The sequence below is a fragment of the Aspergillus eucalypticola genome (assembly GCF_003184535.1).
Source record: "Aspergillus eucalypticola CBS 122712 chromosome Unknown BO83scaffold_4, whole genome shotgun sequence".
In the NCBI taxonomy this organism is placed as follows: Eukaryota; Fungi; Ascomycota; class Eurotiomycetes; order Eurotiales; family Aspergillaceae; genus Aspergillus; species Aspergillus eucalypticola.
In genome coordinates, this window is record NW_020290278.1 from 1,270,990 (window position 1) to 1,293,764 (window position 22,775).

The following is a 22,775-nucleotide window of genomic DNA, read 5'->3' on the forward strand; positions in this document are numbered from 1 at the left end:
AGTAGTACGTTCTATACTATTTCATATGTGAATTTTTGATCATTATGCCATCAATCAAAACACAAAGGGTATCTATCTACATCTACATCACACATCATCTCCCACCAAATCGACCAACAAACTCTCAACCCAACCCAAATTTCCCCGTTGACTCTGACTCTGACTTTGACTGTGACCCTGACTCTGCCTACGCCCTCCCCCAAACGAATCCACACCACCACCACTCGTCCTCCCCACCAGCCTCGTCCTCACCTCCCCGTCCAACCCCATCACCATCGCATCACCCACATCCCGCTGCAACGCACTCGCCAAATTTTCAAGCGTGCTTCTCCCCAACCTCGCAAGACGAGTATACTCCCCAGCCCGGAACCCTTCATACTTCGTCAACAAGGAGATAACCCTCGTCCAGGCCCTCTTCAGCGGCGCCACACCCCAACTAGGACACAGCCGCGCAGCCAGAATGACAATCCCACAGGCATACAGATACTCCACGTTCTCCCAGTAGGGCGAGCCTGCGCTGCGCCAGGTATCGTCCGGCCCGCCGTCGAGCAGCCCGTCCTCGGTTTCTTCGATCAAGTCGACGAGGTTTGCGGCGATGGCGGCGCATTTGAGGGAGGTGTCGCGAACGATGGTTACTAGTATGGGCGAGTTGATAGATGAAGAAGGATCAGTCTCTGACATGTGAGGGTGCTTGTTTGAGTGGCAGGGGCATTTGGCGGACAGGGCGAGGCCAAGAGCCAAAAGAGGTCGGTAGAGTCGAAGTCGGAGATAGAGGTAGCGGGCGTGCAGGGTGTGGCGTTGTCGGCGGACTATTGGGTCGTCCGCTAGTTCGAATGTCTCATCAGTGCGGAGAAATGAGGGTAGAGATGTTTGCCAGTCGTAAAGAAGAGCGTCTGTTTTGAGAAATAGGGAGATGTCCAGGGCGAGAAGTTTCTTCGCGGCACAGGTGTCTGGTCGGGTTCTTGCTTCGGATTCCCAGGCGGTGATGTCTTCGACATGAGTGTAGAGTCTGGCGCATGCGATTAGGAACTCGATGATTGAGGGCCTGTCTCCACTGGAGTTGGGCGTCCCTCCGGAGACGATGTCGATGTAGTCGGTGTCTAGGTGTGTGGGGAGGTGCACCTGGAGGGGGTTGTTGACTTGGGGCGGTAGGCCTAGCTGTAATGCTAGCATTCGCTCCAGGATGATTGCGCTGTGCCAGAGCCTGCGGCCGAGTTCGCGCTGCTGTCTTTCTCGGCCGTTGCGGGCGGTTGTTTGGGACTGGAATCCTAGGGCTTGCGTGGTGCGGATGATGTAACCGATCAGTGCCCAAGCTTGTTTGGATTTTCCTGTTGCATTAAGGTACTGGCATTGTAGAAAGAGGCATTGCACGCGCACCCAAGGGGTGCTCTGCCACTCTGGGCTGTTTGTCATTCTCTGGGCGTGGTTGAAGAGGGACTGCAGATAGGCTTCATCTACTTGGCGGTATCTCAGACCGGAGAGACACAATATCATCATGAGTATGGCGTGAAAGCCACTCGACCCAGCGGTGAGGTCTTGCACGTCGCGGACCTTTTCACAGGCCGACTGAAAGTCTGACAGGTCGAAGATAGGCCAGTTCACGTAGTCGCGGGCCAGATATGTGGCGATCAGACTGTCCATCAGATCTGAGGGCAGTTGGACTGGAGATTCGGCATTGGTAGAGTGAGGAACGCAGTCTGGCCCGGTATCTTGCAACGAGAATATGCCATCTTCGATTGGAGCTTCAGTCTTGACGCGGCCTGTTCTTGCATCTACAGCCTGCTGCAGCCGGGTCAGGCGCGAGATGTGGGCATTGATCCCGGTACCCGACGGGTTAGGAGGGTCGCTGTCATCTGAAGTTATAGAATATACCTCCACCAAGTCATGTCGGTTTCGATCATGCCGGAAAGGAGAGAACTCATCCCGCCGACGCTTCCTCTGCGAGCGCGGGGCAACATTGGAAGTATTCCGTGGCAGGATCTGCTGCCTCGGAGGAGAGAGAGAGCGACTCTCATCCTCTGAATGAGATATTTTGGCTTTTTTATGAGAGCTGCAGGATGTTAGTTGATTCAAAGAGCATACTATACACGTGCAGACGTACGTGGCGGGAGGCATATCCTCGGGCCGGTAGGAACATTGTTCATCTAGTCCTCGTTTCTTGCATCCTCCACAAGCTGGCTGGCATTAGCTCCACTTTACAATGGGTAGAGAGATCATGAACAGACTAGGTTGGGACCTGTCACATCCCCGCCTTTTCAAGCGGCAGACGCAACAGGGAGTTGGGGGAAGGTTCATGGCGCGGGCTGCGCGTTCGGGAGGCTACTTAGGAACTGAGTCTGTGTGTGTGATGTAGCGGTCGCATGTATGCTTGTTATACCGAGAAGATAATAATAAAGCGTTGAATTTAAATATGACATATATTATAGTCTGGGAGTCACAGAGACCCGCAACCTACAATGAGTGCCGCAGCCTCTTAACTGAAGGATGGGAAAATACAAAAGGGAAATTCCCGCGGGCGCGTCCGTCAACTGGCGTCGCGCGTGGCCCGGGCTGCCTGGTGCTTCTGTATGTGAATCCAATCTCAACCTCAACCTGATTCCAACCCATACAAAAATAATGAAATTGATTTGTTACTATTATTTGCCCGCCATTCCCAGTACTAGCCAAGTCCTCATGTCATCTCATTTAACCATCACATCCATGGCTGCCCTCCTGAGGAGGGTCCACACACCCGTTATCACACAGCTTAGCATGGCCTACCTGGCCCGGATTCGTACAGTGGAAGAGAATGTTGGTCAGGCTTTGGTTCTCATATCCGGTGCCTTGGAGGGCGTCTGTCAGATCAGACTGAGAGAAGCCTATACCAGTTTCATATTAGCATCAGCTAATCAGATGGAGAAGTAGATACTATATGACCTGACAGTACATATAGTTGGAGAAGGTCTCACCCTTATCATTCAACAGCACATCCGAGCAGTAATCGAAGCTCGGGGTACAGGTTTTATCAGCCACAGATAGCCCAGTTAGGGTCAGGGTGAGGAGGGTGGCCAAGATGGTAGGTGGCTTCATTGTTATAGGGTATTCTTGTATAGTAGGATGTATTCAGTAGTAATGGGAAATTGGAAGAAAGAGTGAGCTTGGTCTAGCATAGATGCTGAATGTGTTTATATAGTCCGGTCTGAGCACATTCCTGGTGATGTCTGCGCTGCGGGGATTGGAATGTGGACGTTGCTTGGTATGTCTCGTTTCATCATGATTTGAGATGACACTGTAGCAGTAAGTTTGAGAAGCTATGGTGGTAAAGACCGAGTATGTATGTGGCTTCACCCATTGAGTTCTAGATTGGAGACTAGCATAGCATAGCACATCACAGCGAGTCAGAAACCTGGACTGGTCATCCTCGGTGATCGCGCAACGCTGTCTCCACTAATGGAGGAACCTCGGACATTGGGATACAGCGACACGCCATACCAGCAATGGCAACGGAGATCGACGGTGGCTGGATGACATCCAGATGTCTAATGTAGTGGGGTTGAAGCGTAGTGTCGGTGCACTATACTAGTATAAGTGGAGGTATTTCCGTGCTCTCTATCGCTCCATCTTTAAGTGAGACTCACGGTGGAGAATGACAAGGATGGTATACCCGGCTTCATTTTCCCTGTCAACCCAATCACTTCTGTCAGCATCTCATGTTCTGGATAGGCAGAACTCAAGCTCGAATGCTGCCTTGAAGAAGGGTCTAATGCAGTGATTAGTCGCTTTTGCGGGTTCTTTGTTCTCCTGCCTACCTATCACAACCTTGTCTCATAAGTTCCCACTAGTTTACTGAACCCTGCAAGCCTTGTCAGGCAGGATGGAGACTAAACGCGTCTGGTGGCTGTGATTTGGGCTTTTGTTATGATGGGCTGTTCCCCTAAACTCACCGTGTCAGTTTAAAACATATCGTTCATCCAGTCTGTCAGTCAATCAGTCGCTCGTTACCTTTTCACTAGATTTTTCCCTGAACTCCAAGGCTCTCCAACATGGAGAGATCCGATAGCATTTCCCTGCCCAGCATTGAGGCCCAGCAACCTCAAGGACAGGTCACTGACAAGAACGAGACCAAAGACAACAGTCAGAATGCAACCATTGCAGCTTCTCATTACCCTTCAGGGATCAAATACTATCTTGCAATTGCAACCTTGTGCCTGGCAATATTCCTCGTCACCTTGGTATGCTATCCTCAGCAGGGTACCACATATGCTAACACGCAAACCCTATATCTAGGACAGCACCATCATAGCCACAGCGACGCCCTACATCTCTGACGACTTCCACTCGCTGGGCGATGTCGGCTGGTACAGCAGCGTCTACACCATGGTCATCTGCACGACCCAGCTCCTCTTCGGCAAACTTCTTGCCCGCTACTCCGTCCGCTGGATCTACAGCATCTCAATGCTGTTCTTCCTCGTAGGCTCCGCCGTCTGCGGCGCAGCGCCCAACTCGCACTCCCTCATTATCGGCCGCGCCATCGCCGGCGTAGGCTGCTCAGGACTCCTAGTCGCGGCCTTCTCTCTCGTTCCCATCCTCGTTGCCCCAGCCAAACGCCCCATCCTCCTCGGTCTCCTCTCAGGATCCCGCGGACTCGCCACGACATTCGGGCCTTTGATCGGAGGTGTCCTTACTGAGAAGGTCTCCTGGCGGTGGAACTTCTACATCAACCTCCCCATAGGCGCCGTCATCCAAATCGCCTTCTTCTTCCTCGTCCATCCGCCTAAACGAGACCACGAAGCCTTCACCTCGTGGACCGAGTTCCTCAAGACCCTCGACCTCTTCGGCCTCGTAGCTCTCCTCCCATCCATCGTCTGCCTCCTCCTCGCCCTACAATGGGGCGGTCTCAAATACGCCTGGCAAGACGCCAGAGTCATCGTCCTGCTAGTTCTCGCAGGCATCTTCGCCATCGCATTCATCAGCGTGGAGATATGGCAAGGTCCCAACGCCATGCTCCCTTCGAGGGTATTCACCCAACGCACCGTCTCAGCAGCATCCTTCTTCGGCTTCTGCACCGTCAGCGCCATCTTCGTCCTCACATATTACCTTCCCATGTACATCCCCTCCCCCCCAGTACCCCCTTTCCCTCTCCATAACCCCCCACTAACCACCCAACCAAACAAAAATCAGCTGGTTCCAAGGCGTCAAATCCGCGACCCCGATCCAATCCGGCGTTTGGACCCTCCCATGGGTAATAACCAGCACGATCATCTCCCTAGCGGGCGGGATCCTAATGTCCAAAGTCGGCCATCCGGACATATTCATGGGAATCGCCATAATCTTCGGCGCCGTGGGCTCAGGCCTCTTCACCACATTCACTGTCGACACGCCCACAGGGGAATGGATCGGATATCAAATCATCTTTGCCATATCGTCCAGTCTGTGTAGTGTCACCCCGTTGATGGTGGCGCAGCACGCACTTCCCTTGAAGGATATTCCGATTGGGTCGGGGTTGGTCATGTTTTCGCAGACGGTGGGGGCGTATGTATCCTCCCTTCATCCCCCCTTTTCCCTTTGTTCTAGGTGTTTTTTTTTTTTTTTTTTTTTTTTTTTTAAGAGACTGGCACTGAATAAAGGTTTTGTATGCTTGGTGTAGGTCCATATTCGTCGCCGTCGCCCAAGCGCTCTTCACGAACGAGCTCAGTGCCGGGTTAGAGGGCACTGCAGTGGGTGATGATGGACTTGACGTGAGTGGTTTGTTGTCTGGGGGGATTTCGACCCTTACGGAGGGGTTATCTGGGGAGGGGAAGCGGGGGGTGTTGGTGGTGCTGAATGAGGCGTTAACGAGGTCGTGGCAGTTGGCGGTGGTGTTGGAGTGCGTGGCGGTGATTGGGGTGTTGGCGGTGGTGCAGGGGATGAGGATGAAGAGAGTTAGTGCTAGTACTTCATAGTAGGTGGTTATAAGTTGTTGGCTTGGGGTTTAGGTTATTGCTGAGGTGAGGTGAGGTGAGGTGTGCTTGTATAGGTAGTAGTATATTAGTACTAGTAGTACTATATAAGTTGTCTGTTGATTGTGGTGGTGGTGGTGGTGGTGGTGGTGGTGGGTGATAGTACTACATGGAAAAGAAACTTACTAGTATCTGAGGTCTGTGGACGTGAGTTGCTCAGTACTTAACTAGTATGTGACTTTTAATCTACAGCACCGCTCTACTCCCTAATATAGACGCATACGAGGACCACTGCAGTATCGCACGGTGAAGATTATTATATATTGATTGGCATACTGCACTCGACAGGCCAGTTCAGGCTGCTCCTATGTCCAGCCCATCCCATCCCATCCCTATATCCGATCCGTCCAACAGTCATAAAGGCATGAAAAGAAAACAAAATGGGTGTCTCATCAGACTCCCCCCAGCAAGTGATGTACAACTAAACCAAATACAGTGAGAGCAAAAATCTGCAAAGAATCATAATAAGCCAGCCAGCCGACAACCACCCAGTCAATTCCATGACTGGAGTGAGGATGGATGGGTAGGTGTGTTTTAAAACCACATCACGCCCACCACTAGGCCGATCACTATGGCCATGCAGCTACCCCGGCGCATGTGCTCGGTCTCCTGCTGGAATCCCGCGACTTTGGACTGTCCGGCAGTCGGCGCGGTGCTGTTGGGGGAGAGAGCCGGCGGGGGCGGCGTGGCGCTTGGTGTAGATGCTGATTGACTGGCGTCGTCGGCGGTGTCGTCGCTATTTCTCACGACTACTGCTTTCGGGGGTATAGGTTGTTCGCGGGGTGTGTGGTTATGTGGGACTGTTGGATGTGAGGAGGTGGTGTGGTTGTCGTGTTGTGAGAGGTCGAAGTTGGGCTGGCGGGCTTGCCAAGCAGTCATGTTCTCCAGATACTCGCTCCCCGCGCGGCAGACCTGCTGCCATGAGGCACGGGACAACCCTAGCAACCATCGAGATATATCAACCACGCTGCTGGTGGCTGGTATCATGGAATTGCTGGTAGGCGACACCCCGAAAGGTCCGTCGTCGAGGGGAGCAGCCGGAGTAACTGAGGAATTGGCGAGCGCGCTTAGTCGCGTAGGTAATTGCTCGATGGCATCACCCTCCGCTGCATAGGTCGGAAGTAGCTGCGACTCATCCGGCTGCCTGATGACCATTGCCTTGAAAGCGCGGACTCCCCGAGTGAAAGCCGAGGATTCTCGGGCCGGAAATGCCAAAGGATCGGTATCGAAGACGGCAGCAGCCTCAAAAGAGCTCCGAGATGGCGCGTCCACCGCACAACGTCGCGGACGAGTTTTGCGTTCGTAAAACCCCTGATAATATCCATCTAGGAGCCATGGCTTCCAGCCACTCCCAGAGACCCGAGATCTTGTTCGAACATCGGCCCAGTTATCTTTTACCCGAGAGACATCTGCAGCAGCACAATCGTTAGCTTGTCTGACTCAGCCAAACACATGGGGAGAGAGAAAAAGGGGGAGGGGGAATGATAGAAGAAGAAATAAGGAATGCATACGTCGAACGTCATTGCGATAGCCGATATGACCCAGGTGCACGTTATAGAAATCCCATTCCTTTGCTAGCGACGGCACCAAACTAAATAGCGAAAAGACCAAGAGAGCAAGAAACGGAATGGCCCCAGGTTTCTGAAGCCCCGACCGCATTATCCACAGTCAGCGACCGACGAAGGCCTGACTTTTGGGTTTCCAATCCACAATCCTCGGAGAGAAAAAGAGAGGTATTTCTAACAGCCGATGAGGATCCCGCGTGCTTGAGAGGCTTCCAGAACGAACAGCTTCATTGCCAGCGAGGAAATCAAAAATAAAGGAGAAAAAAAAAGTAAGTGGAAATTGGAAAAGAGATTCAAGATTCGGAGGGTTTATGCAAGTAAGTAAAGAAGTATAGATGCGTCGCAGCCTCGTTCAGGGTCTTCTGACAGACGTGATTGCGCGCGCAGCCTTGGGGGCAGAACCTCGTTCGGGTGCGTTTCTTTTTTCAGGGTCTTGCGCTGGATCTGCGGTCCTTCGCTTCTGGGCGATGATGTCGATCAGGCGGTCGGACGGTCGGGAAGGGAAAGCAGTCGCGTCCTTTTTTGCACTCGAGCCCCCGGCAACGAAGAGCAGAACAACACAACTTAATGTTGGTGGTGGGGGGAGGAGGAGGAGGAAATCGACGTGGAGGACGAAGAGGGGAATCTGATTTGCGCGCAAGATCAGCTGGAGATGGAATTGTAAAGATAATACTGCCGGATGCTGCAGGAGACGATCCCCGTCGAATGACGTAAAAGACAGAACCCAAAGGGTCGCAATGGCTAAAAAGGTTTGTTTCTTTGCTGGCGATGGATGGCCTCGCAGGTGGTGCGCCAAGAAGGGTCGTCGTCGTAATCCACCCTCGTGTCGATGTCGATGAGAAAAAGAAGTATCTATAGAAACAAATTGCCCGTTTGCGTATTGACTTTTCGCCTCTCAGTCACTCAAAGTTGCCCCCCCTGCAGGCATCAGTCAATTCTATTTTCTCATTCACACAACATGAAATATACTTTCAGGAGTCAATGGGAAAACTGCTGCCTCGCCGGTAATCTATCCTGTCCTGCCCGGTATGGTATTTTACACCGGACCCTGGGTGGGGGGTTGCCTCAGGCGACAATGCGTTGGCCTCCACTGCAACATCAACAAGAGATCCATCGAATCCATCCGGCCCCATGGCCATTGGCTTTGAGACTGACAATTGTTGCTACTAGTAACTAGTATCAAGTGTAGGTCCATTATTGTCCAGACAAGCACACACAAGTGGGGTGCATGACATCAACAACATCCTTTGTATCGCACAGATCTAATTTATCTACACCATCACAACTGGCTGGTGGTCTGCCCTTCCCACCTGAGCTTTTCATCACGCTTAATCGCTCATACTGACCACAGCTCCTCGTGAGCTAATGCCCAATTCCAATCTATCGCCGCAACTCCGTACAGAGATGATACAGACACGTACAAGTCAAGTAAAAGTTACAGGCCAAGCGCTCCATGCGCGACTCCCCCGTAGGTCCAAGAAGAAGCATATACAGACTTGTAAGCAAAAAGGCATCATATGGGATTCATCATGGTGGGGTCGGGCACAGCGGGTAACATGCCCTCGCTAGTCGTCGTTTTGGTCGCGCGCGCCGGAGAGGAGCTGCTTTTCGGCACTCGCGCTGCCGGCTTCTTCGACGTTGTCTGAGAGGACGGCGTTCGAGTGCCCTCACTACGCTCTTCCCGAGGTGTTTTCAAAGCCGTGGTGCTATTTCCAGCACTGCTTGCGTTCCTTCCCCGCTTCACCATCTTGCCCAAAATCCCCACAATCTCAGCCGCATCCTCGAAGCTCTCGTCGTCCATGCCCTCCTGCGCATTGTATACATCGGCAATGGCTTGCTTGGCCAACCGTCGACAGGCATGGGCGTCATGTAGGCAGTCGTAGAGGTAGGCAGCAAATTCAAGTTTGATGGACAGGCGGAGCGGGTGCGAGCCTGGGAGGAATTGATCCGCCAAGAGTGCAGCATGATTGAAGCATGCGGTAGCTGTGGGGGTGTAGTCGAGTGCAGGGAGGAGAAACGAGGAGGTCGACTTGGGCGGTTGAACCGGCGCGAAGCCCGGGGGTGCCTGCGTAACCTTGCCTCGTGGCGCACTATCCGAGGCGGAACTGGGCTTCCCGGAAACCGTTATCGTATCGGGCTTCAGCTGGAACGAAAATCGCGAATTGGAATCTTTGGATGGTGACTCGGCTTCAGTAACGCCATTGGATAGAGGTGTACTACTCGGCAGGCTGACGATACCCGGTGTGTGGACAGCAGGCTGATTCTGAAACAGGACGAATATATGATAGAAGGAGGCGCGCAACTTGTAGGCTAGAATCTTGAGTTCCATGCATCCCTCAACCAGGGGCAGGACAAACTCCTCTAATACCAAAAGACCCTCGCGGGAAAGCCAGATGATATGGTAATAAAGTTGAAGCGATTTGGTCTCCCGAGACGGGTCCAGACGTCGCAGTCGTCGTGCACGGAGGAGCTTCTTTGATAGCATAACAGACAACCCGAGAATCTTGTACAGCATCGCGGACAGGAACGGGTTCTCGAGGCCCGTCATGGCCGCAAAGTTGCCCAAGGCCTTCTGGTCCACTTCGGAGGAAGCCATCCACAAAGCAAGGGAGCCGGTTTCTATCACAGGGCAATCGACTGCCAAGTTAGTCATATCCATGATGATCTGGTATATAACAGAACAAGCTTCGAACAAGTGTAACCGAACAACAGCTTTGGAGGGGAGGACCGATCCCACAGCATCGGGTAGTTTAAGAATCCTCAGTCAGTGGCCACAGCTTGCCCACCGCGCTCATATAAAAGATAGATGCATCGGAGTGAAACATGCAAAGCGCCAAGGGATCGGGAGCCTTACCTCGGACGCGCGCGCAAACGGTTCTTAGAATTGGATCAGCCGTCGCATGCACCAAAGCTTCCCATGCTCGTGCTGGCGCCTAAAGGTCGATATGTTTGGGTATTAAGTTGCCAGTTCCGCAATTGAAATCCTCAATTGCAAGCGCAGTCCTTCGTTGAATGCGCCCGTCTCAAAATCAGACTCGTCGTATCTGTGGCTTGCCCACGCCTCTCGGTGCCGCTTCCGAATAGGATTGAATAGCCGATCAGTTGTACATGCAGAGACTCCTAGTGACGAAAGCACAAAGCCGCCAATTTCAACTTGGAAAACAAAAGCAAGTATGTTACATATGTCAGCAATTAGTGGTCTTTAATTGGAGAATCAGCGAGGTTCAGATCGCGGGTGTACTCCGTAGTGCAATCAGACTTAAATAGCAAATCGTTAACCCGAAAAGGAAACCACCCAGATCAATTCTTTTAGATGAGAACTCTCCTCAGCCTGCTGTCAGCAGCCCTGTATGCAAGGCTATGCTAGCAGAAGAATGTGATAGTCAAGCGGGCGTGGGAGCGCAAAAGGGTATAGGTGGGATTTAGGAACGCAAGGCACGGGGAAGGGGGCATTCGAAACAACAAAGGGCAAGGAACTGGTCGTTTTGAAATAGGAGGAAGTCTTGATGCATCGTGTGCAACTAGGCGAGGTAAGGCGTTAGTCTGTGCTTCTTGCCAGCGATGGGCGGGCACCGCCCACGAGTTTGGGGCCGGAAGTGATGGCAGCTATCTCAAGGCCTGAAGTCGCTATCCCATGAAACGAAGCCTGCTTGGGTGAGGCAACAGAAGATATAACCACAAAAAGTCAATGTTCTGAAAGTCAATTCTCGTCCCAATTGAAGTTGGGCACTCGGTCGCAGCTGCGCGAGAATGTGGGATTAGAGCGATAATGAATGGATGTGCGGAGCAACAATGATGCAAGGGCAGGTTATCTGCCCCGTTGATGTTTCCCTGGCCACAGCCAAGTGGATGAAGCCACGGCAGTGCGGAGGTATAATGCCGTGCGAATCAATGCGGCAAAGCTCCACTATACATATAGGGCGATTGGACCCCCGCTTCTGTAGAAAGAGAGATTACTCCGTGAAATACGATCAATTAGAACGCCGTCTGTTTGTCTTATTAGTTCCTGCTGTGTCCGTTAATTCTCATTCTGCCCTCGCCGCCGTTCCAAGCGGAGATGAGACATCGGGCACCAATTGCAACCACGGTGAGGGACGTCATTTCCTGTGTGGCCACCATCACTGAAGTGAAAAAGGAATTACGAAGGGCAATGTGGCATGTTGGTTGATGGTCCCGTCCCTAAGACTTAGTAGGCATTAGGCGGAAGGACAGCGCATCGGCTAGTTCGATACGTGTCAGAGCCCAACTGCTGATTTCCCCTGCCGTGCAGCTTTTGATCCAGCCGGGAGGATGAGATAGGAATAGCACAGTGGACCAGCTGTCGCCAGCCTCTTCTTTTTTGGCAGCCAAAAGTCACACATGGCCTGCGAGTAGTGTTGCAGATGGAAGACCCAGCGCGGGTCCAAACCCATCTTTCTATGCATGAGCGAGCCGCCACTGAGCCGGGTCGCTCAACTAAGCTGCAAGCGTGGAAATTCGGCGCCCGCGCGCTTCTTAGCGTTAGGCTTTGCATGAGGATGGCGGCAGCACTGGATGATGACAGTTGGCGGCCATCTGCCAGCGTGGCATCGGAAGCATCTGTGCGTCTTCCATGGGGCTGTGTGGAAGGTTGGTCCCTCGATCGGTTTCGATTACAACCAGAGATGAAAGGAGATGATATCAGTGGCTCTGTCATACCACAAGCACAGGACTGATTGATCAGTGAGATGGGGGTGGATGAATGAATGAATGATGACCGACAGCCTGCATCTGCAACAGTTTGCCGCGGCAGTTCCCCACCGCCTCTTCCGGAGGACAAATGAGTGGAAGCAAAGAGCAGCGATCTATTTCCAAAAGTGATCCTTAAAAACTGAAGCACTATATACATTGCAGCAACACAGATAAGCTAAGAGCAAGGGAAACGTCGCAGCCATAACGTCGTATACCTCCTGTCCAACTCCCCGGTAAACAGGTACCATTATTCTATATCATCAAGTTCGTCACGGTCCAAAGTTCCGACAAAAGCTCTCTCCAAGAATGCTCTCCATGTTCGATTCTTAGGCTTCTTATGCTTCTTTTTCTTCTTCTTCTTCTCGACTTCTACTTCGTCTCCGATGTTGTCGACGGTACCAGAAGCATTCGCGTCGGGTTCTTCGGCGGTCGCATCCTCAACCCAGATATCGTTTTTACCCGCCTTGTTCTTGGCAATTCGCTTCGCCAGCTTGAAGAAGCTCCGCACGGTGAGATCCTCCATCTTGTAGATCTTGTCATTTCGGGTATCGTATTCGACCTCGAACGTAAAGACATCTGCGAGTTTCCGCCCACGAGCGCCATTGTCTTGGTCAGAGTCAGAGAATTCGTCTGCCGATGTTTGGTGGCGTTGCGCCATCTGACGGTTGATCTCGGTCAGATTGGCATAGTATTGAGTGTATCCAAGCCAGGTCAATGCCTGGTTAGAGTATGCCGGCCCCGGAGGCGCAGTCGGCGATGGGGGCTTGGGAACCTTGTCCTTGGACTTTTTCTTCTTCTTGTCGGCCGAAAGTCCATCCTCATCGTGGACCACGTTCGCCATACCCAGGTTGTTGTAGGTAGGGGCGTCGGCCGACATCTTGGTCTCTAAGCCACTAATGTTATACTCGACTACCCGCAGCGTAGGGAAGAAGTTCGGCACCACACTCGGTGACACTAACGACACACTGTACCTCTCGGCCCAGGGACCGCCAATCTTTTTGAGAAACTTCTTCTGCTTCTTCTTGGGATTTGAGCTCTTTGAGCTCGTCGCAGCTTCCTGTTCCTCTTCGAACCATCCATCTGCCAGAAAGCTGCCTTTACCATCAGGTGGAGACGGTAGACTAGACCAGTCTTTCCTGAGACTGGATAGATAGTCATAACGAGACTGGATGGAGATCTCTCCTGAGTCATCGTAAAGATCGGACGAGACAATGGACTCACTGCTAGCAGTAATGTCCACTTTGCGACTGTCCTGCAGCATGAAATGATCGATATTCATGTGCCCGTATGCACTGCCGACGACGACGTCACGGAATCTGTTCACGTATAGTGTATACTTTTGCCAGCATGTTTCATCCCAGCTGCGCTTGCTACCAGATCTTGCCGGAGGAACATGACCTATCAGAATGGCTTTCATGTCACGTGTCCGCAGCATCTCCAGTTGGATCCGAAGCCACTCCATGTGCTCATAGCCAGGCTCCGACTTTGCATCGCATCCATCGACAGCAGAATTGGAGTCGAAGAAGTATAAAGTGTTCAAGCTGATAACTGCGAGCTCATCGGGGATCACCTCCGAGACGAACCAGCCGCCTTCGACAAAGCTATGACGTTGATGCTCGGGGATAAACTTGTGCCAGACTTCGCGGTACTTCTTCGTCCACCGGTTCGGACCGGTTTTCATGATATTATGCGGCATTACATCGTTATTTCCAAAAGTCGGAACAATGGGGATGGTGTCCTTTCCGCCAAAGACCTCGGTGAATTTGTCCACCATGAACTGATTCAAGCGGACGATCTCATCTGCCGTGCGGGGATTCCTCTCATCATTGTCATGCCGTGCAGAGTCACCGGTCCAGATGACAAAGTCAATATTGCCTTTAAGGTTGTTCTCGATCCACCGAAATGTCTCATTAACGAGGATAATGGGCGAGTCGCATTCTGTCTCTTCGGCGCCATAGTACCCGGCGGAGCCCTCACCTCCGTGGCAGCTCATTTCGTCGGAGGTTCCAGGCTCGTAGAGGGGGTCTGGATGAAGATCTGGAAATAGTTAGCCTGTCCCTCCTCCCCTCTTGCTTCTGATATCGAGTAGGTTAAGAAAGGAAGAGGTACCTGTTATGTGCAGAAAGCGGCCTGAAAGTGTCCGGAAGGACTCCGCATCGGCATCTGGTTGCTCGAGCTGGAACACATCTTGGAGACCGTCACCTAGAGGTTGCTGTTCCACAACCGGGAAGGCAGAAACATAGATTCCTAGCAGCGAGAGCGCTGAAAGGAGACGAGTCGGAACCATTGGGAAGACTGTGAGTAGGAGGCGAAACCCCGACGATGCGGGAGACCAGTTAACCTTGATCAATAGAGTCAGACATGAAGCACACAGTGAGCACGCGACACACTATGTGAAAAAGCCAAAACGGAGCTAAAAACAAGACCAAAAAATAGCGATACCGGGGGTAATTTACATGAGATGGAGGATTTGTTGAACTGGATCGTCGACGACGTCACAGCTACCGCCCCGATGCGGAAAAGCGCGAGGTAGCGTGTGGACCCACTTTGTTTTGTTTGGAACCCGACCAGCAGAGCAGAGGAACACGGGTGAATTGGCTGGCATTTAAATATTAGCCCTGCGAGAGACACACATTGCTCTGGACATCTGACTCCGGAGTATCAGTCGGACTCGATTCAACAGGTCAGCTGTTGAGCATACCAGAAAAACAAATCAGCGCTGTATGGAGTAGTAAAGATGCGCCGCAGTGTCAGTCAAGGTCCACCCCCTAATGTAAGGTACTCGCAGCCTGTACCGTCGTCTAAACGGCCCACGTGCCTGAAACCGACAATCAGATTGTCGGAGGGTCTTAGTCATCGACTGCATTTTGGGATTCTCTTTTCTTTCTTTTCACCCCCAAGGTTGACGCGCTGGCCGCACTGTCATCCGGGCCAGATGCAACTATAGTCGTGATAGGCTGTGTGGTCCTGATCTACTGGATAGTGGAGGACACTATGCTGCCTCTGTACCCCATCTTCGGGTGATCTCTGGTTTATGATTAGGTGATTGAAAGTGATACGGTTTGGTAACTAGAAAGTCAGCTTTTGCATACTAATAGAATCATCTGATAGACAAACGGGGGTCTGTAAGGAGACGTTGGAGTTGGCTAGAGCACCTGATGGTGTGCCATCGGCCCACAAGAGCAGACTTGAACGAGTACTAGTAGTACGAAGGTAAATGAGGAAAGCTTTGTAGTTCAGAAATAATAACGATCGAGAGATATTAGCCAGATCTGGCTACCCAGTCGAAGCATGTGACTTTGAGCTAAGGAGCTTTTCTACTTATGTTTGCTGGATAGTTGTCACAGTAGTACCTAATACTCACTCTTCCGTCCTCTAAAGTTCTACACAGTAAATAAACTGCCCGAAGTACCTTAACCCGCGGCGATCAGAATCATCCGGGTATCACCGTTCGGGGGAACGCCATAGGCTGGCCGTTGCTTGTGGAACATGTGTCCCTGACCCCTCACCGAGGAGCGGGGCTTAACGTCCGGGATTTATCAGCTGCTCGACTTCTTCCAGCAAGCATCAGAGCATAATACAGATTGACACAGCTTTGGAACATCGTCGCATCAGTCAACTCGAACTAATCATGTCCGAATTTCCTACCCTCCAGCCCGCCTTCACCTTCAAGGTAAAATCTCCAGCACAGGACCTCGTGCTTAAGCACAACTAACATTGTCCCCCAACATAGGTCACAATCGATGCTCCTCTAGGCGTCGGTAAGTCCCAAAGATAGATACCAAGTAGACAAGGGTCATAGCTCCAGGAAACTGGCTAATTCCTCCAAGGCAGCGCATCTCGGCAGAACAGCCTGCAGGTCGTCGTAAGCAGCCACCCAATCTTCCCTCCCCTTCCTTCTCACAAGACCATCCTACTAACCATCTAGTATGACTGAAGCCCATGACCGGCGGCACTGTCCAGAGTGCGCCTGGATTCTCTCCTGCTCTTGACGCCGAGTTTGTCGGTGTTGGCAACGACTACATCCATGCGGATGCCGACGGCAAGCATCTGCGTCTGGATGCGCATGGTGTTATCAAGTACGTTTCTCCATTGTTGCAGATATACGCTCCACTTCTAACTACTGAATTACAGGCCTAAGGATGGCGATGATGTACGTAACCGGCATTCGAACTCCCTCGAGAGTAACAACTAACGCCAGTCATTACTATAGCTCATCTACCTGAACTATACTGGTGTCTGCACTCTACTTCCCGAAGTGCAGGCCGTCTTCGCCGGAGCTGCTCCTGATGGCTCGACTCCATTCAACAGTGCTTGTAAGTATCTCACTCACACAAAACGACAGCAGAGGCTAATGCTAGTATTCCAGTCACGCACATTACCTTCGAGGTGAGATAGACCGCATTCAAGCCCGAATAACGTATACACCAAATCTAACAAACCACAGACCGGCAGCGAACGCTACAAGGAGCTCGAGAACCGCGTCTTCATCGCCCAGGGACGCTTCAACATCGAAAAGGGCAAGCCCACTGTGGTCGAGTACCGCGTCAGCCAGGTTGTCCAGGGCTAAATCAGCAAATACTGTATTAGCTGTGAATAACATATCAGACGACAAGACCTGCTAAATGAAATGCAAGCGTCAAATCCTCATAACATTACATAAAACCCATTCATATACTCATACCCATCCCACTTATCCCTTGTGTAACAACAACCCAGATTATCACATTCACATTCACATTCAAATTCACATTCGCATATCACCCACCCCCCAACAACGGCCTCCTCTCATCCTCCCCACCACCACCATAACCATCACCAGTCCTCATCCCCCCTCCCGCCCCCTCCTCATCCTCTCCTCCAAGTATAGCACCACCCCCATCCCTTCCCCTCCTACCACCCCACCGCGAAAACACCACACCACCCCAATTCCCACCCCCAATCCCATTCCCAAATACAACCGGTAAACCCTTCCACCCACCCCTCCTCCGTACCCCTTTAACAACCCAAACCCCCAAAGCAATCAACCCTAGCACAGCCAACGTACCCAGAACCCCTACCACGCCCGTAAGAAACGTAGTCGTGCTCACATGGCACCCGAAGGGTATTGCGCGGAGTTCCCACCGCTCTTTGGACCCGAGCGGGCAGATCTGCGATGAGTGTAGCGGGGAGAGGATGGGTAGGAGGGATGGGTTTGGGACGCAGGTTGAGGACTGCATTTTTTTTTTATTTGTAAGTGGTTCAGATTTGGGGAAGAGGATAATGTATAGAATGGATGATATTAGGGATGGCTCTTACCACCGCGCACCAACTACAGGGAACATCGCCTTTCAGGCAGGTATTGCATGATTGTCGCCGCCAGCAGAGGTAGAAGAGGGGGTCGGTTGTTTGGGAGGTGAAGCTGGAGGTGTTTGTTATTTGGTCCATTTGGTTTTTGAGGATGATGGTTGTAGGATTGATGGATGGATGGATGGATGGATGGATGAATTGATTTCTTAGAATTTCTTATCGCATGATGGGAATGTGATGTGATGGCATGATGGTCCTGTCGTCACGATTGTTTTGTTTGGGTGATGGGCTCGTGCGGGGTTTTTTCTGTTCCTGGGGTGGTGGTACATTGGTAGTACTACTACTACCATCTATCTAGTAGGGAGGCCTGTTCGGAGGATCCCTGCTTTGCTGCTGCTACTACTTACTACTAGTAATGCAGACTGTTGTTTCGCTTGTGATAAGGCTATTGGGCTTATGTTGTGGGAATGGGGCTAAAGGAATCTAATGCTGCGCTGGTAGACTTTTGGTTGTATACATGCTTCGTACATTTAGATAGTATATCCCAAGGTAATAAAAATCATCCAGATGATTTTATTTGTTCAATTGGGATTGGAAGGAAAAGGGGAAAAGGTTCCATAATTTCAGATATAAGAAGAATGTCAAGGGTATGATATAATGCCCTTTACAATTATCACGCTCGTAAGATAATCACTCTAGACAACACGCTTGACCTGTTCATCGTTCTATTGTTAGCCTTAATTCACCGGACCAAGGAACAAGGGATTGGCTAACCTCGAAGAATCTCTTGAGCCACCACACCTGGAAAATACCCTCTCCGATCAGCACAGCTAGCTGGAAGATACTCCACCACTTCACACGGGCGTTGGTGCTCTCGGCCGTGTTCCGGTGAACCCGCTCTCTCACAACAATGTACGACTGCTCATCCTTAACTTGTGCCAGGGCCTCAGACAGCTTGCGGACTGTGATGAGGAAGCAATAGCGGTTAGCTCATACGGTCGCCGAAGACTAGTATAGACAATATCGGGGTGTTGTAATCCTACCTTCCGTCTCCAAGGGATCCTGCGCCAATTCCGATTCAGGGACGTAGACAATTCCGTGAACGTTGAAAGAAACTTCCTTGGAGTTCGAGGCCCATCCTTCGTTGCTGAAGCAGTAGACGTATTTGCCGTCCGAGTGCGCGTTGAACGAGTAATCCTCCGACGAGATGGCGTGCTTGTAGTATTGACGGTTACCAAGGGGGTCCTCGACCTGTTGGCATCAATCACATGTTAGTGACTATATCCCTCAAAGTAGTTTTGTGTCCTTGCAAGCTCAATCGTATATCAAAACATCCCAAACGGTATTCGCGCGGAGATTGACAACTAGCATGCTGCTCAGGGAACCTACCCAGAAATCGATCTCCAGGTTGCCACTGCCTCCGAATTCCCGGTCTCCAACTTGGAAGGAGACAGTCATCTTGTCATCCTTGTGCAAGGACTCGTGGAAGCATTCGCGGGAGTGAGCCCGGAGCTGGATGTTGTGTGCGGTCACGGTGGTGAACCACGCCAGCGCCGTGATCAGAAGGGTCGTTGCGGAGAATCGCATGATGGGTAGGGTAATTCGCTTTTGATGACTCCAAATCCGGTAATAGGTTGGTGGAGTTCTCCTCGAAAAAGATCCAGGTGAGGTGGTGGTGGTCGGGCTTGCTAGGTGTGCTTCGACTCCCGACGGGCAAGGTGGTCTCTGTGCTGCGCTGGGAATTCTGGACGCTCGGACCACCACCAGATCACCCGGCACTAACTGGACTAGTCCTGGCAGGGTTCGGAGTCTAGAAGGGCGCGATGCTTCTTTTTACTACTTCGACTCTGTCTTATCAACCATATCTAGAGTTCAATCATTCCTTTTTGTCTTGATCTGATAACACCTGACTTTGAGTGTTTTAAGGCGGCCTAAGGGTATACCAAGGACTTCCTGAGGGCTACTTGGCCTCTACAGACATACATACATTGCTTCAGTGCGTTCGTGAACGCTGAGGAATAGGGGCATCTTAGAAGAGCCTGAGGAATCATGAACTATTTATGGCCAGGTGTACGAGGCATACTCACGTTCTCCCTCATTGGGTTGTCTCTTGCTTTCATTGATTGACTGCCTCCTAGAGATCGCAAATGGACACCCTTTCGGTCTTTAAATATTAAATATTTGACGAAGCACAGTGAGCCAACATTGACTGCGCAGACCTCTCGATGCTTGCTTTGCTCGTATATAGTACCCGAAACCGACGACTTAACTATGATGAGCTCACATTTCCCAGCTTGTGGTACCCGCAGGTTCCTCTAGAATAATAGCCAGATACTGCCTTGACCCGGATGAAGGGAGGACAATCAAGTAAGCGGTCTAGATCAAGACAATTCGCGGGATTCAACCTTGGTAATAAGCGCGCCACTGCGATGAGTAAGGAAGCTTCTGTTTGGTAACAATGATGGATCAGGAAGTGGGAGAAAGAATATTGCGGGATTTTTCTTAGCAGCAACAATAATGGTCTTTCACCCGCCTGTTCTTGAGTGAACCGTGGCTCATATTTCCAGGGTTCATGGCCGGTGTACGCGTTATAGGGCCCTCTTAGTGACATCATCTGAGGTCTGAACGCCTGGTGATTGATTGAGGGTGGCCAAGATATGATCTCTCATTAAGTTTATTGATGGAAGTGGGGAGGGATTCGAGAAGACAAGATCGTCAGACATGGAGAGTTCGCCTCATATTATAGTTGGGGGATGAAACCGGAACGGAGCCCAATCTCGCAGAATTTGAGTGGGAGGCTTTATATATTCTCTTTGCTTCCCTTTAAGGAAACTAGTGTTTCGATTTTGGCTGTAGTATAGCCAAAATTAAATCGGCGAGATAGTGCGTACTAAAATGCCCAGAATAACTGTGTGATCAGTAGTATTTTTGCAGTGAAGGGAGCAAAGAAGAACAAAAGCAGATCTGACTTGGGGCAGTAATGGGCTCGAGAGGTCCAAGGGTCCAGACCCTGGCGCCTGCAGTGGAGATCTTAGCCGGAGCCCTCGGAATGGCAGGGGTGGATAAAGGACTCCATTAACATCCAGTGTATCTCGATTATTCCACTGGGCGCCTTCTGGCTAACGTCCCTGGCTTAGCCACTGTAGATGGACCCTTCAAGAGTCTGGTCACTCCAACAATGATCTCTTCCGGCGATTGAATCCCTGGCTGTGAAGCGCCGGTTCCCTTTCCCTCAATTGACTTTCGGAGTTGTCCCACTGGGAGGCGAGTCTAGCTATTCATTCATTGTCTCGTAGGCCTCCCCATTTGGAGGTACCCTGTACTGTACAAGTAAGTATGACTCCACAGTCTTTCTAGGTTCTGACGTTTTGCCGTGCAACTCCTTCTATTCTTACTTAAATCCTGCCAATCCTTCCTCTCTTGTTTTTTTTTTATTCGGTTGCTTGCATATAGCCAGGAACGAGCCATCCTTTTACAGAGCTTCCCCTCTTCTTTACTCTCCTTCGATAGAAGCCAAAACTCAGGTTCTTGACTTCCCACGCTCTCTTCATATACCCTGTCCTTCCCTAAGCAGCTGCTCTTGCTACTTCATCCATCGGTATACATCGCTCGAAACCTGTCACTGAAATAACCGCGCCTTTCAGCATGCGTGTCTCTACTAGCTTGCTTCCTGCCCTTTTGGCAGCAATCCCGGCTGTGTCCGCTAGTGGCACCCTGGGTCTCGCCATAGGTGATAAGAACAGTGATTCCAGCTGCAAATCTACGAGTGATTACGAAGCCGACTTTGATGCTCTCAAAAGTGTGACGACTATAGTCCGCACATACTCAGCCAGTGACTGCAATCTTGCTCAGAATATCGTGCCCGCTGCAAAGGCCAAGGGATTCAAAGTCGTTTTGGGAGTCTGGTAAGGCATTGTCATCGACTGAATCGTTGACATTGACTCCGTGAAGCTAACTTCGGTTGTGTTCTAGGGCGGATTATGACCAGTCTTTTGACCAGGACCTCAACGCTCTGAAGCAGGTCGTCCCTGGGAATGAAGATGTTGTGTCTGCCATTACTGTAGGCTCTGAGGTTCTCTACCGCGGAAGTCTCACTGCGCAGGCACTCCTGAGCAAAATCCAACAGGTGCAGAACCAGTTCCCTTCGGTCACCGTTGGCACCGTTGATAGCTGGAACAAATTCGCGGATGGCACTGCCGATCCCATCATCCAAGGAGGTGTCACTTACCTGTAAGCCTCCCTTTCCCGATCATAGTCGTACTTTGAATCTCAGTTAACCATGATGATTTAGTTTGGCCAATGGATTCGCCTACTGGCAGGATGTAGACATCAACAATGCTCCCAGTACCTACTCCTCCGATATGACGCAGGCCGAGAACCATATCAAGCAGGTTGCCGGAGCTAATGCGGGCAATATCCGCTTTGGAAATGGGGAAACCGGCTGGCCCACCGGTAAGTTATATTGACAACATCACCCAACGCCTTAGTAGAGATGCAGACAAACTGATGAATTGCTTATTCTAGACGGTGGATCCGATTATGGTGCTGCTAAAGCCGGTACTCAGAATGCTGCACAGTATTACAAATCAGCGGTATGCCCCATGCTGCAGAAGGGAACCGACGTCTTCTATTTCGAGGCCTTCGACGAGGTGTGGAAGCCCAACAGCACGGGTGACAATGGTGAGTCCATGGACGAGAAACACTGGGGACTTTTCACCGCCGACCGCCAGCTCAAGTTCGACGTGACCTGTTGAAACTTAAACTAGAATCAGTCTGATGCTGCACCTTCAAAAGTCTGACGCACAGTGACTTGATCTGTTAAATATGTATCTACTATTTCTCGGACAGCTTTTGCTGTACTGTATGTATATGTATCGAATTCATGTTGAAAATCGAGGCAAGTCTCAAATCTTGGGAGGATTTCTCTAGTAGTAGTTGATTCGGCTTGTAGAAATGCCGCTACAGAGATACGGAGTGGCAGTTGGATTTGCAACTAGACATCATGCAGTAGTCAGATACCGGGAAGGAAGATGCGACGGCTATCAAGACGAAATGGACAGACATTTGATGAGACGTTTAGATAGAAAATTAAGAAGTGGTGGCTGTCGCGCATGGGGCTATCGCGCATGGGGCTATAAGTGTCATGGCAGTCTGACACCGATGACATGGCTGGGCACAATTGGAAGATCCCCAATTGGGAACGTTGTGAGCTAAGTCACGGGCAACCGAGGGA

At 51.1% G+C, this 22,775-nt stretch overlaps 10 protein-coding genes across 10 annotated transcripts; 4 read left to right on the top strand and 6 right to left on the bottom strand.

The window, feature by feature from the left end:
• Positions 1-87: 87 nt before the first annotated feature.
• Positions 88-3,069, bottom strand: BO83DRAFT_434757 (transcription factor domain-containing protein; the record flags this gene model as incomplete). The annotated part of the gene is made up of 4 exons (XM_025535831.1): positions 88-2,050; positions 2,102-2,174; positions 2,778-2,858; positions 2,922-3,069. 4 exons carry the CDS (start codon positions 3,067-3,069, stop codon positions 88-90), a joined length of 2,265 nt encoding a protein of 754 aa, XP_025391829.1.
• Positions 3,070-3,812: 743 nt separating this feature from the next.
• On the top strand, positions 3,813-6,035 carry BO83DRAFT_375607 (MDR family MFS transporter). The gene is made up of 4 exons (XM_025530498.1): positions 3,813-4,211; positions 4,267-5,084; positions 5,161-5,511; positions 5,627-6,035. The coding sequence occupies exons 1-4, from the start codon at positions 4,023-4,025 to the stop codon at positions 5,919-5,921; spliced, it is 1,653 nt and encodes a 550-aa protein (XP_025391830.1). The 5' UTR covers positions 3,813-4,022; the 3' UTR covers positions 5,922-6,035.
• Positions 6,036-6,429: 394 nt separating this feature from the next.
• Positions 6,430-7,757, bottom strand: BO83DRAFT_176242 (uncharacterized protein). The gene is made up of 2 exons (XM_025526442.1): positions 7,490-7,757; positions 6,430-7,387 (listed from the first exon to the last, which is right to left on the bottom strand). The coding sequence occupies exons 1-2, from the start codon at positions 7,635-7,637 to the stop codon at positions 6,513-6,515; spliced, it is 1,023 nt and encodes a 340-aa protein (XP_025391831.1). The 5' UTR covers positions 7,638-7,757; the 3' UTR covers positions 6,430-6,512.
• BO83DRAFT_176235 (uncharacterized protein) lies at positions 7,758-8,272 on the top strand. The gene has a single exon (XM_025526441.1). The coding sequence runs from the start codon at positions 7,879-7,881 to the stop codon at positions 8,170-8,172; it is 294 nt and encodes a 97-aa protein (XP_025391832.1). The 5' UTR covers positions 7,758-7,878; the 3' UTR covers positions 8,173-8,272.
• A 526-nt stretch (positions 8,273-8,798) lies between these two features.
• On the bottom strand, positions 8,799-10,388 carry erg27. Its single transcript, XM_025530499.1, has one exon. The coding sequence runs from the start codon at positions 10,200-10,202 to the stop codon at positions 9,057-9,059; it is 1,146 nt and encodes a 381-aa protein (XP_025391833.1). The 5' UTR covers positions 10,203-10,388; the 3' UTR covers positions 8,799-9,056.
• A 1,127-nt stretch (positions 10,389-11,515) lies between these two features.
• BO83DRAFT_375611 (uncharacterized protein) lies at positions 11,516-12,365 on the bottom strand. The gene has a single exon (XM_025530500.1). It carries the CDS (start codon positions 12,216-12,218, stop codon positions 11,730-11,732), a length of 489 nt encoding a protein of 162 aa, XP_025391834.1. The 5' UTR covers positions 12,219-12,365; the 3' UTR covers positions 11,516-11,729.
• A 3-nt stretch (positions 12,366-12,368) lies between these two features.
• Positions 12,369-14,822, bottom strand: BO83DRAFT_176246 (endopolyphosphatase). The gene is made up of 3 exons (XM_025526443.1): positions 14,710-14,822; positions 14,363-14,594; positions 12,369-14,290 (listed from the first exon to the last, which is right to left on the bottom strand). The coding sequence occupies exons 2-3, from the start codon at positions 14,538-14,540 to the stop codon at positions 12,501-12,503; spliced, it is 1,968 nt and encodes a 655-aa protein (XP_025391835.1). The 5' UTR covers positions 14,541-14,594; positions 14,710-14,822; the 3' UTR covers positions 12,369-12,500.
• Positions 14,823-15,628: 806 nt separating this feature from the next.
• On the top strand, positions 15,629-16,937 carry BO83DRAFT_375612 (DUF3237 domain-containing protein). Its single transcript, XM_025530501.1, has 8 exons — positions 15,629-15,926; positions 15,987-16,014; positions 16,084-16,118; positions 16,193-16,332; positions 16,388-16,406; positions 16,467-16,569; positions 16,623-16,642; positions 16,701-16,937. The coding sequence occupies exons 1-8, from the start codon at positions 15,885-15,887 to the stop codon at positions 16,821-16,823; spliced, it is 510 nt and encodes a 169-aa protein (XP_025391836.1). The 5' UTR covers positions 15,629-15,884; the 3' UTR covers positions 16,824-16,937.
• A 1,103-nt stretch (positions 16,938-18,040) lies between these two features.
• Positions 18,041-19,246, bottom strand: BO83DRAFT_375613 (emp24/gp25L/p24 family protein). Its single transcript, XM_025530502.1, has 4 exons — positions 18,932-19,246; positions 18,586-18,793; positions 18,317-18,504; positions 18,041-18,255 (listed from the first exon to the last, which is right to left on the bottom strand). Exons 1-4 carry the CDS (start codon positions 19,127-19,129, stop codon positions 18,238-18,240), a joined length of 612 nt encoding a protein of 203 aa, XP_025391837.1. The 5' UTR covers positions 19,130-19,246; the 3' UTR covers positions 18,041-18,237.
• Positions 19,247-20,699: 1,453 nt separating this feature from the next.
• bgt1 (1,3-beta-glucanosyltransferase Bgt1) lies at positions 20,700-22,344 on the top strand. Its single transcript, XM_025528274.1, has 4 exons — positions 20,700-21,447; positions 21,515-21,772; positions 21,834-21,994; positions 22,067-22,344. Exons 1-4 carry the CDS (start codon positions 21,188-21,190, stop codon positions 22,294-22,296), a joined length of 909 nt encoding a protein of 302 aa, XP_025391838.1. The 5' UTR covers positions 20,700-21,187; the 3' UTR covers positions 22,297-22,344.
• Positions 22,345-22,775: the final 431 nt, after the last annotated feature.